The sequence below is a fragment of the Diospyros lotus genome, chromosome 3 (assembly GCF_014633365.1).
Source record: "Diospyros lotus cultivar Yz01 chromosome 3, ASM1463336v1, whole genome shotgun sequence".
Classification (NCBI taxonomy): domain Eukaryota; kingdom Viridiplantae; phylum Streptophyta; class Magnoliopsida; order Ericales; family Ebenaceae; genus Diospyros; species Diospyros lotus.
Window position 1 is genome coordinate 39,196,110 of NC_068340.1, and position 14,836 is coordinate 39,210,945.

Below are 14,836 nucleotides of genomic sequence, written 5' to 3' on the forward strand. Positions count from 1 at the left end.
TATGCTGCAAGGTAGAATGCAGTCATCACATCTTTTCGCTGTCTACAACGTTTCTTCAAGTTTTGCTTAAGGTGGAAGAAACAAAAGACATGTGGGACAGAAGGGAAGACATGACTCATCGCATTCACAATGCTTTGGTGACGATCAGAAACAATGACTAAATCTTCTCGCACTCCGATAGCCTCTCTCAATTTCGTCAAAAACCATATCCATGATTTGTCAGACTCACCATCTCCAAATCCAAAAGCGATGGGATAAATCATTTCCTCCCCATCTTTGCAAGTTGCAACGAATATCACCCCTTTGTGTTCACCTTTCAAATGTGTGGCATCAACGGCAACAACCGGTCTTATGTAAGACCGAAAACCATGAAGGCAAGCTCTGAGTGCAAAAAATGAATATAAAAAATAATTATTTTCATCTGTCTCTATTACCGTGATACTGTCAGGATTTGTTTCTTTTAACATGTGAAAATATGAGGGTAGTTGCTGATATGATTCATCTGGATTACCATAAGTAAGTCTCTTTGCATGTTGTAAAGACCTCCAAGCTTTAGTGTACATAATCTGCACACCATGTTGTTCCAGCAACTCTCCCATTAGCATTCTAGGTGTATATTCACTACTCGCCACTCTTTCAGAAAACAAACTTCCGATGACAATAGCCTTCACACTTCGAAAATGTGAATCGTATACGTCCGGAGTACACGTGTGACTCGGCATAAATTTCACCACATGCCAAAACGAACAACCAGGTCTACATCTTGCACGAAGCATAAATTTGCAGTTCACATCCTTGCAACCAGCCTCAAATCGAATTGTGCACGAACGTCTGACTCGATAGTCCATCTTCACATCAACACAATATTGTCCAAATGCCAAAATTAGTTCCTGTTTACTTTTAAAGAGTGCACCCATGTGTAAAAGATCACCTTGGTATGGAATAGACACTTCAGGTCTTGTTTCCTCAATTGCATAATTTTCTACACCAGGAACGATCCAGTTTCTTTGTAAATGGTTGTCCTCAAATTGTGAACCTGAAAATCTTACTTCTGGGTACTCCGGACTCACTTCTCTTTCATCACCACCATCATCACTATTATCACCATCGCTATCGTCACTATTATTATCAGTTTCATTATCACAATCATCATCCGTATGTGGAGCGTCATCTGACAAACCACCCATACCATATGTACCAAAATCATCATTTTGCAGTGGACTACGTGCGGATGTAAATGGAACGGCACCTGAATCTTGATTACCACCACTACGTAGGTTACAAACTCCAATATCTTTACAAATCATATCAACATACATCACTTTATATTTTCTGTCATCGCACATAATAAACCTGACACCGTAGTCGTCCTTGATAGGGAACTTGGTAGCTGGAAGTTCGCTTGAGTGTTCCGTTACAAAATGAATGGTGATGTCGTACCTTGTTTTATCAATTCCCGTTACTGTGTACACAATCTCAACCAATTGAGTAAAAGTCGTATTTTTGTAGATTCCCGCACACATCCTATTACCCCCAATATACTTATTATCATTCCATTCCCCGTTCCACACGATGACCAACTGCACTAAATCCATTGCTGCAAGATTGAAATGAGTAAAAAATTAGTCTCACCATTACCATGGATGCAACGGACCCACACACACCCAAATCGGGTTCATTTCCTTATTAAACCAAGTCATAACTATAAGTAAGTAAGTTTATTTGCTTTTTGAGATTTGTATTTTATTTTCTTTTTCTAAAGAGATGATTTGTACAATTAAACATGATTTTTGACTTATAAACTAACAACCAAGTTATGAGAATTTTTCATATGTAATTTAAGAAAAATATTTAAAAATTTTATGAAAAACATTGGAGGATTTTAACATAACACATTTAGGTACAAATGCTTAAAAAGTTAAATTTTGTTAAATAATATGATAAAATTAAATATATTATATTAAATTATATTATTTTACTCATATATAATATTAAATTATTTAACAAAATACTCATATTATTTTAAAAAATAATATATATAAAAACCATATCAGGTTTGTAGGCAACAAAAATCATAATACCTACAAAAATCATAATCGGGCTTAGTGGGGGAACAAAGCCCGATAGGGCTTTGTGGGGGAACGAAGCCCGATCGGGCTTCGTTCCCCCACAAAGCCCTATCGGGCTTTGTTCCGAAACTAAGCCCGATCAACTGTTATCGCCCACAAAACCCATAAACGATGTGCAGTTTTGAAATTTTTTTCTTTCACCCGAATTAGAGCAGATTTGGAATGATATCTATCAAAATATGTTCTGCTCACAACTACAATCATTCTACACAACCTTAATAAGCAATGTGAACACAAAAATTATTTTAAAAAAATAAAACAAATACAAATCGAATAGATACCTTGAGATATTGGGTGAAATTATTTGTTGGAGAGAAAGAAACTTATTGAATGAGACTTCAGTGAGGTCGCTGCAATTGATAAAGAAGATTGAATGACCCAACAAGCAAAAAGATTGAATGTATGAAGAATGACTGAGTTTGGATAGTTTGACAATGGAGAGAAAGAGAGTAACGTGAATGTGGGAAGAGGAGAGAGAAGAAAGGTTATATGAAAGAGATAAGGATATTTTGGTAAATGAGGCTAAGAACAGTAGGGTTTTCTATTTTAAAATCTCATTAAGGGTATTTTTGGTATTTTACATAAAAGTGGCTATAGAGTGTAATTAGTTTGTTTGAATAGTTAAAAATGTTTTTTTCTGTGAAAAATACAAAAAAGATTTTATACATTTGACTTTAGTCAAATATAAATTCATCCCATTTATTTATGACATATCGTCACCCTTTTCCCTCCAGCATGCATCATAATAATAAGAGATTCTATTTTTCTTTTTGCATCTTCCTTGGTTCAACAATCTACCTCAGCCGTACTTAACCCCAGACAAATGCAACAGTCCTAAGCATTGTAGTCCATGTAAGTTCACAAATGACATCTCTAGTATGTATGAAACCTGGCCGAATTGGTGAGGAGAGAATGTGTGAAAATCCGTTCTACACGGAGTGCTAACGCATCACTAAAATGGACTACCAAATAACATTATTATTTTATCCACGATATCTATATATGTAGGGTGCGAAGCTAACAGTTTTGTTGTTGCCACCATAGTCCGATTAGGCTACTTCCAAATACACATGAAATGAATGTGATATCAAGTGAACAAATAAATACATCCAGGTGTCCGTAAAGCATCATAATACATGACAACAACATCCTCGATATAAAGAGCTTGTCATGCAATATAAGACCATATAATTACAAATCCAAAGATACAGCGTCATGTAACAAATTTGTCTCCATAATAGTAGTGTGAAAAAGGGTTTTATGTGCCCTCACGGGCATGGTTTAAGGTTTAGGGTAAATCACTTGAAGTTTTACATAGAATATCGGGGTTTAAATCAATGCGACGACTTAAAAGATAGAATTATTACTAAAATATAGTATTTAGCTAGAATGTAACAATAAAACTAGAAAGCAAGTCCCCACATAGATTACATCGAATATCTAACTTTAAATGTATATAGGTTGTATTCACATCCGGATGTATTAAAAAGTGCATTAAAGGGAAGATCACTCGCCTCTAAAGATTAATAGAATAAAATTCAAACACTCCAAGTGAATTAAAAAAAAAAAAAAAAAAAGGACTTCAAGCATATGGGGAAACAAAATTTAGGGGCCATATGATTGATATTTGAAATAATGACAGTTTAAAAAAAGAGAGAAAAATAGGGTTCAGGAAACTTTATGATATCATATATATATGAACAGTTAATGCAAAGAAAGTTTATAGGGAAATAGTACATGAAATGAAAAACCATTCTATTGTTAATTTTATCTATAGGGAAATAGTCCTAGGCGCACCTTGGGCGCCTCAAATGCCTTCAGGTGGCTTTGGACTTTTTAAACTATTTTTTATGTTTTTATTTTATTATTTATTATTTTATTTAATTTTTTATTATTTAAAATTTAAATTTATTACTTCAATTACAAATTTGACAATAAATAAAAAGACTGCTTGTAACACCCGAAATCATCCTTAGTGACACTTTAAACATAATTCTAGGAGCAAAAATTTAAATTATAATAGTTTAGGAACTCAAACATCACTTTTTTCATAGTTTGGGAACTAAAATGAAAAGTTTAAATAGTCCAAATTTTAGCCTCATAACACACGAATTTCTAGAATATTCTTGAAGATTTTTTTATTTTATAGATATAAATAAATTAATTTCTCTATATATGATATGATTTAAATCTTTCTAATTGATAAAAGATAAAATAAAATTATTTGCTTGTATTTCTTTAGATATGATATGATTTAAAATTTTTTAATTGATAAAAGATAAGGCAAAATCCTTTGATTTTATGGATATATGATATGATTTAAATCTTCCTAATTTATAAGAGATAACATAATATTTGAATTTAAATTATAAAAAAATATATATTTAATTTGATTTAAATAATTCTAATTGATAAGAGATAAAATAAGATTTGAATTTATCTTATAAGAAAAATATTTAATTAGAATCCTTATCAAATTGGATTCTTGACTATAAATATAACTTTCCCTATTCACAATTCTTTATTTCCCTTCTCCTTAGTTGGCCGACCTCCTCCTTCTATTTTTATTTATTTATTTATTTCTTACTACAAACAAAACAACAAGGTGTGAAAGTTTTGATTATGAGAAAATAGTTAAAAATCCATTTTATCCAATCAAGTTAAAGGTAAGTGTATTATAAACTATATTTGTGTTTAAATAAATTCATGAAATCAAATTTTATGGTCCCTTGTGTCATGATTACAAGTAAATTTTAGGATTGGAGTTTAGTAATAATGTACAAAAATTCTTACCCCCACAAGTTGGTAGAATATATTGTGTCTTGTTAAAGTTTAAGTTATCTCATATTTAACTATGATTAATAATTCATTTGTATTTATTGAGATTTATCTCCCCTCTTATATTTCTCCTCTTAGGTGGTTATGAATAAAAGGTTAGAGTAAGGACTGGCATGTGGTGGCATGTTTAAAAGAATTTTAAAATTTTAATTTTAATATTTTTTTTAGGATGTCTATTAGATAAGTCAATCAATTTTGTTTTCTTTATTTATGTTGAAATAAAGTTTTCAATGTTAAACTCTTAAGATTTTATATGAATGCTATAAAACATCTTTTGAAATTTTATTTAAATTTATTAAATTTTGATTCTCGATTTAAGTTTTTGAGCGTCAGACTATTATTTTAAATATTTCAATTGAATTTACATTAGATGAAAATGGAGAAGAAGATGATGTGAAAGAATATATTAGAGATAATGCTTCTAACGATGAAAAAAAATATGAAAATGTTTGAACTTAATAATTTTTAAATTATTTAAAATGCATAATGTTAATCTTGATTAAAATTTAAAATTTATAAATTATTTTAAAATTTAATTTAAATTGACTTAAAAACTTTTAAACGGTATTTTTTAACATTTTTTATTGTTCTTTACATTAGTATATGTTAAATTTTTTAATTTATTTGATAATATTTTTGTAAATATATTATTAAGAGTTAAAATCTATTTTATATCTTATTCTTCGACTATAATATATATATATATATTTTTAATTAGCACGCACCTAGTTCCATTAGGCGCGCACCTCATCTTATACCTTAGGTTCCAACACCCTTTTACGTCTTGAACTTTTAATAACACTGAAGTCGGCTCGGCTAATAAAAGTACATTAAAGCTCACACACTCTAAAGAAACAAGTCTCGTCTCATCAAAGCATATGGAAATAAGGAGCCTGTCCAAAGCTATAAAAGTTATCCACAAATGTTCCTAATTACAACATTGTAAAGTAATATTCCCCCTTTTTCTTTTTGCTTGGTAATATTCCTTTTCTTTTGCATCCTTCCTCTTCCATGCTTCAAAGCTCTATTTTCTATTTTGAACCAAGTGTTGACAAACTTGTAACTATTTATATTCAAACTTTCAGTGTATTGTTTGGTGACCTAGAGCCTGATTTTCAAGACATTTGTTAGTACGATAAACAAGGTGGTGAAGGTTCACCTTCTCTATTTTTCAGAAAAATAATAATAAAAACCAATGCACAGAACAACCATAAAATAATAATCAAGCCTCCAGATTGTGTCATGTTAAGTTGACATTGATAACGAATAACAAAGTTGAACAATAGATACGCAGGGTAATCTCATCTGCTCGAGCCCGATATGGAACAACAAAGAATGAGATAACATATACAAACAAGAATCATGTTACATGTACACAATTTTTGTACATCTTGGGCTACACAAGGGATATTATGACCAAAATACCTTGCACCTCTCCATGCACTCACGCACCTCTATGCGCCTCATGAGGGGTATTTTTGTCATTAGTACACCTTTGTGTAGTCCAAGGTATACACAAAGGTGTACCAATAGCATTATTCTACAAACAAATGTCCATATGGAAAACTTAGGAACAAAATAGAAAAGGAAACGACCATAGCAGATTTGACCTAGTATGGAAATGAAATAAAATCTGGGAATCCGAGAGAGAATAGATGGAACTCTACTAATAGAAGATCAAATAAGACAGAGATGCCAAGCAATATGGACCAAGAGGAAAGCCTGACTGAAGAATGAAGCACTTCCTCCATTACCACGTCCCAGAAACTCCTCGTGTTGACATGAGAGTTGGTGCAGCCGCAGCAGCCGCACCAGTAGGTCACTCCATCAACACTGCACCTAGGGTTGGTCCTAAATCCTTTACAGGTCAAGTGGTGAGAGTTTATCAGTATTGAAGCAGAGATCCCTGCATCAGAGTTGCGCCATCCCTGCTTGGTAATTCGATGGCAAAAGAAGTATCATACTCCAATCTGATGATGGCTTAGGGCAACCCCATCACACATGTCTTGTTTCCATTTTTTCTAACTCAAATGGAAAGAACACAAACGGAATGATGTGGAGAATTGAAAATGAAATATAAATTACTCACAGAATTTTCAAACAGCTCCTAAGGCATTTTGATCCATGCTTGCCTCAGTGGTGGAGTGAAGATTCTTTAGCAAACCAGTGAAAAAGAGACACTAAAAGGCAAAACAAGCTTTATCTTTCCCCACAGATTGTCCCTCCAAGGGACAGTTGTCTTGCCAATTACAATATAAACCTCCTACAGGTTGCATCAGTACGTGTAGGTAGTAAACCCATTCTCTTTTTTCTACTTTGCAGATCAATTTCTCACTTGTATCATCTCTGAGACCTTAAAGGACTGGAAGACCCTCCATCCCTCTCCCCAATCTCAGGATGTCCAAAGCACCTTGTCAGGTACCTGGACCAGACCTAGGGTTTCTTAGGTAACTAGGAAGAAACAAAGAGAGAAAGTAATCGAGAAAGAGGGAGAGATCAGAAACAATAAAGAGAAAGAGCTGAGAGAGAGAAAAGACACAGAGAATGAGATCTTGTTATTTCGCATCATAATTCCCCATTCTCCAATTAGTGGCCCATTTATAGGCCTTCTAGCTTTCAGTTACAATTGTAACTGAAAGTTACAAGTTGCTTTCAGTTGTAACTGTATACTGAAAAAATTGCAAGTTGTAACAGAAAAAATACAATACAGTAATTTCAACAAGCTGCAATTACTGTTATAACCCTAGGGTCTTGACACACCTATGTGACTACTGTAGCTTCTAAGTCAGCTTGACTGAGTCCATATGACGTCAGATAATCACAACCAGTTGCCACAACACTAAAAATTGCATACAGATGTTTCAAGTAACACAGGGCCACAGGCCATAAAATAATTTACAATTCGTTCAACATTTCAACCCAAAGTATTTAGGAAGCAATTAAATAGAACAATTCAAAAACCTACATGAACAAGCCAGAAGTCAGATCGGTTTTATTCATGTGGCATTCCCTACCAAGAAAAACACCTAAATCTCGTGTGGGAATTAAGTCCCATGCGGAGAGCAACCAGAAAAATAAAGCCTCCAGATCATGTAATCTTAAGTTGACAAACATTGATACTGAATAACAAAGTTGAACCCTATATGAAATAATAAAGAATGAGAGAACAAATGGCCGTGATTCACATTCTCAATTATAGTAATCATATACAAACAAACATTCATATGCAAAAGTAAGAAACAGACAGGAAAAGAAAGGACCAAATTAGCAGATCTGATCTCGTACGGTGATGAAATGAATAGAAATGAAATCGGGGGAAGCCGAGAGAGAACATATGCAACTCTACTCAGAGAAGGCCGAACAAGACAGAGAAGCCAAGCAATATGAGCCAGACAATATGGACCAAGAGGAATGCCTGACCGGAGAGCGAAGCGCTTCCTCCATTACCGACGTCACAGAAACCTCTCTTGGCAACACGCGTGCCGGCGCACAGGGCGTCGGCGCAGCCGCACCAGTAGGTCACCCCGTCCACCCCACAAACGGGGTCGGTCCTGAAGCATTTGACGGGGCAAGCGGCGCGAGTCACCGTACCAGAGCAGAGATCATCGCCCCCGCCGGCGTTGTCACCCTCGCTTGGTAATCGGATGGCGGAAGACCCATCATGCTCCGATCTGACGGCCGTACAGAAGCATAGGGCGAAGACGAGGCCGTAGATGATCGCACAGAAAGCGAATCTGGAGAATGCCGACATGGCCGGCGGCGAGCCTTTCAAAGAGAAAGGTCGCCTTTTCTTCTAGCGTTTCAGAGTCCCAAGATTCCAAGATTGTAGCCCTAGCCCCCAATTTCTTCGAGTTTCTGCTTGCAACTTGAGACGGATCGATAAATCGAGAGAGATCGAGAGAGAGGGATTTATTGGAGCTTTTCGGTGTTTGGTTGTATTTGGGGGAAAAATTGACGGCGTCTACGCTGTTGGGCTGGGGGGCGGCGAAAGCAAGGTATCGTGTCGATGGGTTGGTTAGCTGTCCTGATTCCATTTGTCCCGTAAATTATAAGCTTTTAGTTATTATTAAAAACAACAAAATATTCAAACTTTATCGCGAAGTCGGTTATAGAATTTTAGACTTCCATATATTTATAGTGATCATTTACATGAAAAAGGAAATATTATTTTTAAAAATAAAAAAACACGTAATTAAAAATTATAAATTTATATATATAATATTTAGTATAAAAAATTATAAAAATAATTATTCAATCTAAAAATAAACATAAATTTTATAATACATTCAATCAAATTTTAGAAAAAATTAAAAAAATTGTATTAGAGATGAAATTTTTTCTATTTTTATTTGTTAATCGATATTTTCTTAATATTAAGAAATGATTAATTTTTTTTTTGAAATTATAAAAATAATCCAAAAATATTTCTTAGTGTTTTGAAAATTGAAACATTTTTGAAAAAATTGAAATGACGTCCCAAGAAATTTTTGTACATCATATATTATTTTAGTGTGTCTTCACTTTAATATGATGTAAGTAATTGCTTTTAAGTATCTCCCATCAACTTATATATAATATCTTAGGTTAATTATAAAATATGAGATATTAATTATAGAGAATTTATATTATTTAAAAAAGGGTATAATTATTATAAATTTATTTTGATGAACTCCACAAAAATCTTGCCAAACTATACGAATTGAGCGCTATGGCATGTGGTGATATTTAAATTAGTTTAATGTTTTCTAATTATAATTTGTCCCTAATTGGGGGGCTAATCACAGCGAACCCAATGCTTGAAATTCGGCCACCAAAACCAAGCTGGCCGTACGAAAGGCTGGAAATTAGCGCCACAGCCACGGCCACAGCCACGCCCTAGATTCTCTCCTTAACGTTAGAATTTCAGAAGCAGAAAATTGGCCACAGCCACAGCTCTTGGCGATTCATTATGTATATAAATCTCCCAATTTTATTCATTTGCATTCAACACCCTCTTTATTTCCATTCCTGTTCCTTCTCATGCCATAGTTTAGAATTACAAAACCCAAAAGAAAAAAAGAAAAAAAAAAAGTCATGGGAGCTTGTGCTAGTGCCCCCAAGGATCTAGGAAACAAGCAAAAACTTCTTCCTCCCGAGGAGCCTCTCAGCCCCAAGAAATCTCAGCCCGAGCCCGACAAGTTTCCACAAGTATCTGTTCTTTACGTATCTTAATATGGGTCATACGTACAGGAAATAAGACAATAACTAGAACTTATTAATCGATCTTGTTTATATATATATATATATATATATGGGTTGTTTTGCATTGTTATTCAATGGATTGCTTTTAACCAACTCGGATGTCTTGTTGATGAGTGTGCAGAATGGGAATGGGGGCGAGACGGCTAAAAAGGAAGAACAGCCTCTGGTGGATGTGACCGAGACGCCTAGCAAGGAACAAGAGCCTTTGGTAGATATTTCTGAACCGGAACCCGCTCAAGAGGCCTCCACCGAATCAAAGCGGGTTGATGAGCAGCAGGCCCCGATGGATCAGCCTCTAGAGCCCAGCAAGGAGACTGCCCAGAAAGAGCCTGAAAATGAAGCCAAGGAGGGGGATGGTGCAGGCAAGCCCAAGGAGGAGGCCCCTACTGCCCCAGTCTCAGAAGAAAAAAAGGAATCCCCCCCTCTGGTCACCTTGTCATAATCATAGTTCCATTCACTGTCAAGAACTGATTTTTCTTTTAGCCACTTGATTTCTCGGGCATCCTTATAGGAGCTAGATAGAACAAAAATAGAAGTCGAGAGAATTAAAGAAAGAAACAAAGACAGTTCGAGTTCATTTCATTTTGGGTCTGTTCAAGTTAATTCATTAGCTGCCTCATTCATGCAAAAAAAAACCTGTTGGGCAACAGCTCGTTGTGTAATTATTCCTGTCGAATAAAACGGAAGTTGCATGAATTCTTCTTTCTTGTATTCGTAGTAACCAACCAGCAGACAAACATGTACAGTTCAATGGAAAATTCAGTAACAAGGCCACAGCACCAGAAGATTGAGCAAAGGAAAGATGAACCCCAAGAAGAAGAAAATGGTACTCTAGATTGTCTGGTTAAGACCATTTTGACATGGCTAGGATTTAGAAAGGAATTTGAGAAAGAATACGGGAGAGAGAGAGAGAGTAGAAAGGGAGGGAGAGACGGAACAAAAATAAAGAAAATTGATGAAGAAATATAGAGGAACTGGAGGAAGAGAAATGTAGAGAGAAAAGACTAAAATGATCAAATTATCATTTAATAATGTTTAATTCTCTAGTTACAACTTATTTATAGACTTTCTATGTTAAAGTATAAATGTTGTTTTGATGGCTTTCTCCTAACCTCACATAGATGAATGAATAGGTTGAGAGGTTATAAATTTAGTACAAAAGGACTCTCCTTCTTTTTATAAAATTATTTTAAATTTGTATTTTTCTCTCATTTGTATTTCTCTTTTTAAAAATTAGTGAAGTATTTTTTGGTGATATCCAAGAACATAAGCTAAATTGATCGAATCTCATCATATTCTTTGAATTTATTTATTTCTTTATTCAATAATTTTTGTCAAATATATTTATAGAATAAAAAATAAAAAGCCTGATTTCCCCCATCAGGTACAAGTCAGCAAAGCGGCAAGTACACAAAGAAAAAAGTACATATAATCTATTATTAGTCATATGCCCTAAAATGCCCTTGCGCTCGTGACACATTTGGGGAGGCAGGAATGGATGGCCTATGAGTCACCTCCTTTGGGGATTCAGTCTCGATGGGGGCCTCGTCTTTCACAGCCAGCATGACCAGCAGCGCTAAGAGCGGGTAGCTTATCGTCGTCATCACCCAGTTTGAAATTAGCTGGAACAAGAACGGCACGTTGTGAACATCGATTTGCCAGGCAACTGCCGCCCCGGCACTCTGCACTCCCTTATAGAATCCGGTATACCTGCAAAACATACCAAGCATCGTATTGATCTTTTATATGAATTCTATCTCATTAGTCATTTATATCCATGACACTATATGGCATTATAGCAAATCACCTGCTAAGGGTCTCGGAATCATCGGCCAGAGCTCCAATGACCCAGTAAACCATGCTCTGGAACATGGCATCCAGTAGTCCGTATGCGAAGTACAAGACGAATGGCCCGGCGAAATCAGAACCAGAGTCCTTGAAATCTAGCAGCTTCAGCTTGTCGTGGCGAGTGTACTTGAGCTGGTTTACTAGCCCACCGGACCAAATTGCGGTTCCAAGCAAACCAACGATCCCAATTCCGACAAGCCCTCTGGTTCTCCTGCTCTTGCAGCTGAAATCCATCACATAGCCGATCATGGCGGATCCGATCATCTGTGCTCCCCAGTAGAACACATTGTTCAACCCCCTGGTCCTCAGATTGAACAAAACCCCATTAACATTGTTGAACTGGTAATTGTAGAAGAAGTTGCTCGCCCAGGCCGCCGGAAAAATCAGAAGCATCCTCCAGTTGAGGAACAGCTTGACAATTTCAATGGCTTCAACGACGACGCTCGAGTACTTGATGTTAGTGCAGCGAGAACCATCGTCGCGGATTACACGGCTGGGATGGAGAATGGTGAGGGCAAGAACGGTGCCGATGGACATGAAGATCATGAAGCCAATGTACGTGCCGTCGTTGACGGAGGCGGCGGTGCTGTGGTAGTTGAGGATGAAGGGGATGAGCCCGCCGATGACGCCGCCCATGTTGAAGATGCTCCAGAAGAGGGAAATGAAGGTGCCTTTGCGGTTGGACGGTGGGTAAGAGGTCATGATGGCCCCTTGGCCGGCCCAGAGGAGGCCGGCGCCAACTCCGAGCAGGGCGCCGGCGAAGATGGCGAATAACTGATGGTGGAAGTGGTTGTAGTACAGGAAGGAGCCGGCGTAGAGGACATAGGTGGAGCAGCCGGCGGAGAGGGTGGCGCGTGGGCCGAGGACGTTGTAGATCCCGCCGCCGAGGACGCCGAAGACGGCGAAGGTGGTGTAGAGGGCGGTGTTGGCGTTGTTAACGGCGGTGTGGTCGACTTGCCCGCCGCCGCCCATTCCGGTCAGGGCGTTGAACATCCCTGGGCAGCAAAAACAGACGAGTCCGATCAGGGTAACCTGAACCAGCGGCGAATTGTACCTCCAACGGGAAGACGAAGATGATTCTCCGGCCATTGTCTCGCCCTGTAAGTCCATTGGATTTGGAGCTTCAAGAAGATTGGAAGACGATCACGTAAACGTACGAGCACATATATATAGATCGATCCAGCTCCGATTGTGCATAGGTTACGACGATCCAGCTCCTATTGGATTGTTATATTTCGTTGATCCCTTTGTGGATATATAAAACAATTTTTTTTTCATCCCAATAACAGGAAAATCCAAATGCATTTGATGGATGGAAATGGATTCACTCTCCTTGGAACTATGGGAGATTGGCATCTCATCTGCTATAGCAATTGAACAGAATTTTCTTGTCATTTTCCTTTTGGAAATGATGTCTATGCTGAGAAACAACCCATCTGGCTGGCGGCTCTATGGATTCGTTTTACTGTGCCCCTTGCATTGATGCCATCGCAGAATTGATGCAGCTTTCCAATTGTATTCTATAGAAGGGCTAGCGCCCGCGCGCGCGTGTATATATATATATATATATATATATATGAGCATTCAGAATATAACACATCAATTAAAGAGAGATTCAACAAGTAAAAGAAATATCGATTCTTTGAGATCCTTCCTATCTTCAAACATAGAATCAAACTGATTCCCGAAATGGTTTTCTGGATATTCTTCAATGTCTCCGCTATTCACAATTTTGGAAGAAATTGAAGAATTTCTTGAGAATCTTACGAGATCTATTATGGTCAGAACTTTATCTGGGATCGAATTCTACTCAAAGGTTCATTAAAAATTAAGTATCATTGAAGAAACAATAAGATCTTTTTTTTGTTCCTATATATATATATGTATGTATGTATGTATTGATACTGCTATCACTTGGTATACTTTTTTAGTTCAACACTTGAAAATTATGCGCAGGAGGAGCAAACCCAACTCGTTGTCTTCTTACATATCATGTTAGACTTGGTAGATCAAGTCTAGGTTAATTTCTCCCGTTACAGTCAGACAATCTATGAAACTAGTAATATATTTGCTCCCTACTAAGCTTCAATGACAAAGTCATAAGCCTATTTATTACTTGTATGAATGCTACTGCAAAGTGGCTGTTCAAAAGAAGGCTTAAATTAATGGATGAATTGGGAATGTATAAGGTGTTGTTTCCAAATTAAATAACATATGTTCCCATCATATGTGATGTGAAATATTATATTATTCGTATCAAACAACATAAAGCGTGCCCGACACAAGTAAACTCAGAGGGAGGAGTGAGCCATAATGTATGGACCCACCAATGCATCATGTGATTGGAATTGTGCTACCTCAACAAGTAATTTTTAGACTAGGGCAATCCAAAATTGTTGGAGGACGTTGCGTAATCCTAACCATTCAGAACATGAATGGGCGCATACACCAAGTGTACCTAAGTATTTTCCTTATAGTTATGACTTGTGATTTAAACAACAAATTTTCTTTGTATCTTTTTCTAGCATAACAACATATCAAGTTTTTTTCTTATCATATGGGATTGAGTCGGTCGACTCCATAATACTTAGTATGTCAGTCATTTTTATTTATAGCATTATTTTTTGTAAGAATCTTAAATCTCTGCACTCTTCATTTGATCCCTACAAAATTCAAATTCTGATCTACCAACCGACTTTCCCATCACCTCAAAGAGAGAAAAATTGCTTACAGGAAGTCAGTACTAGGACAAAAAGAGAGAGGATGAGATTCAACTTCTC

General features: G+C 36.4%; 3 protein-coding genes across 3 annotated transcripts; 1 reads left to right on the plus strand and 2 right to left on the minus strand.

The window, feature by feature from the left end:
* Positions 1-8,126: 8,126 nt before the first annotated feature.
* On the minus strand, positions 8,127-8,956 carry LOC127796481 (uncharacterized). Its single transcript, XM_052328637.1, has one exon. The coding sequence runs from the start codon at positions 8,716-8,718 to the stop codon at positions 8,314-8,316; it is 405 nt and encodes a 134-aa protein (XP_052184597.1). The 5' UTR covers positions 8,719-8,956; the 3' UTR covers positions 8,127-8,313.
* Positions 8,957-10,040: 1,084 nt separating this feature from the next.
* Positions 10,041-10,650, plus strand: LOC127796993 (phosphatidylinositol transfer protein sfh5-like). Its single transcript, XM_052329387.1, has 2 exons — positions 10,041-10,169; positions 10,330-10,650. The coding sequence occupies exons 1-2, from the start codon at positions 10,041-10,043 to the stop codon at positions 10,648-10,650; spliced, it is 450 nt and encodes a 149-aa protein (XP_052185347.1).
* Positions 10,651-11,557: 907 nt separating this feature from the next.
* LOC127798476 (UNC93-like protein 1) lies at positions 11,558-14,670 on the minus strand. Its single transcript, XM_052332061.1, has 2 exons — positions 12,016-14,670; positions 11,558-11,918 (listed from the first exon to the last, which is right to left on the minus strand). Exons 1-2 carry the CDS (start codon positions 13,164-13,166, stop codon positions 11,648-11,650), a joined length of 1,422 nt encoding a protein of 473 aa, XP_052188021.1. The 5' UTR covers positions 13,167-14,670; the 3' UTR covers positions 11,558-11,647.
* Positions 14,671-14,836: the final 166 nt, after the last annotated feature.

What these genes read in the sequence shown, in the direction of transcription:
- LOC127796481 (XM_052328637.1), bottom strand. Translation starts at nt 8,718, where the DNA reads ATGTCGGCATTCTCCAGATTCGCTTTCTGTGCGATCATCTACGGCCTC.
- LOC127796993 (XM_052329387.1), top strand. Translation starts at nt 10,041, where the DNA reads ATGGGAGCTTGTGCTAGTGCCCCCAAGGATCTAGGAAACAAGCAAAAA. An exon ending in CACAAGTATCTGTTCTTTAC is followed by an intron (nt 10,170 to 10,329) that starts GTATCTTAATAT and finishes ATGAGTGTGCAG; the next exon opens with AATGGGAATGGGGGCGAGAC.
- LOC127798476 (XM_052332061.1), bottom strand. Translation starts at nt 13,166, where the DNA reads ATGGACTTACAGGGCGAGACAATGGCCGGAGAATCATCTTCGTCTTCC. An exon ending in GATTCCGAGACCCTTAGCAG is followed by an intron (nt 11,919 to 12,015) that starts GTGATTTGCTAT and finishes TATGTTTTGCAG; the next exon opens with GTATACCGGATTCTATAAGG.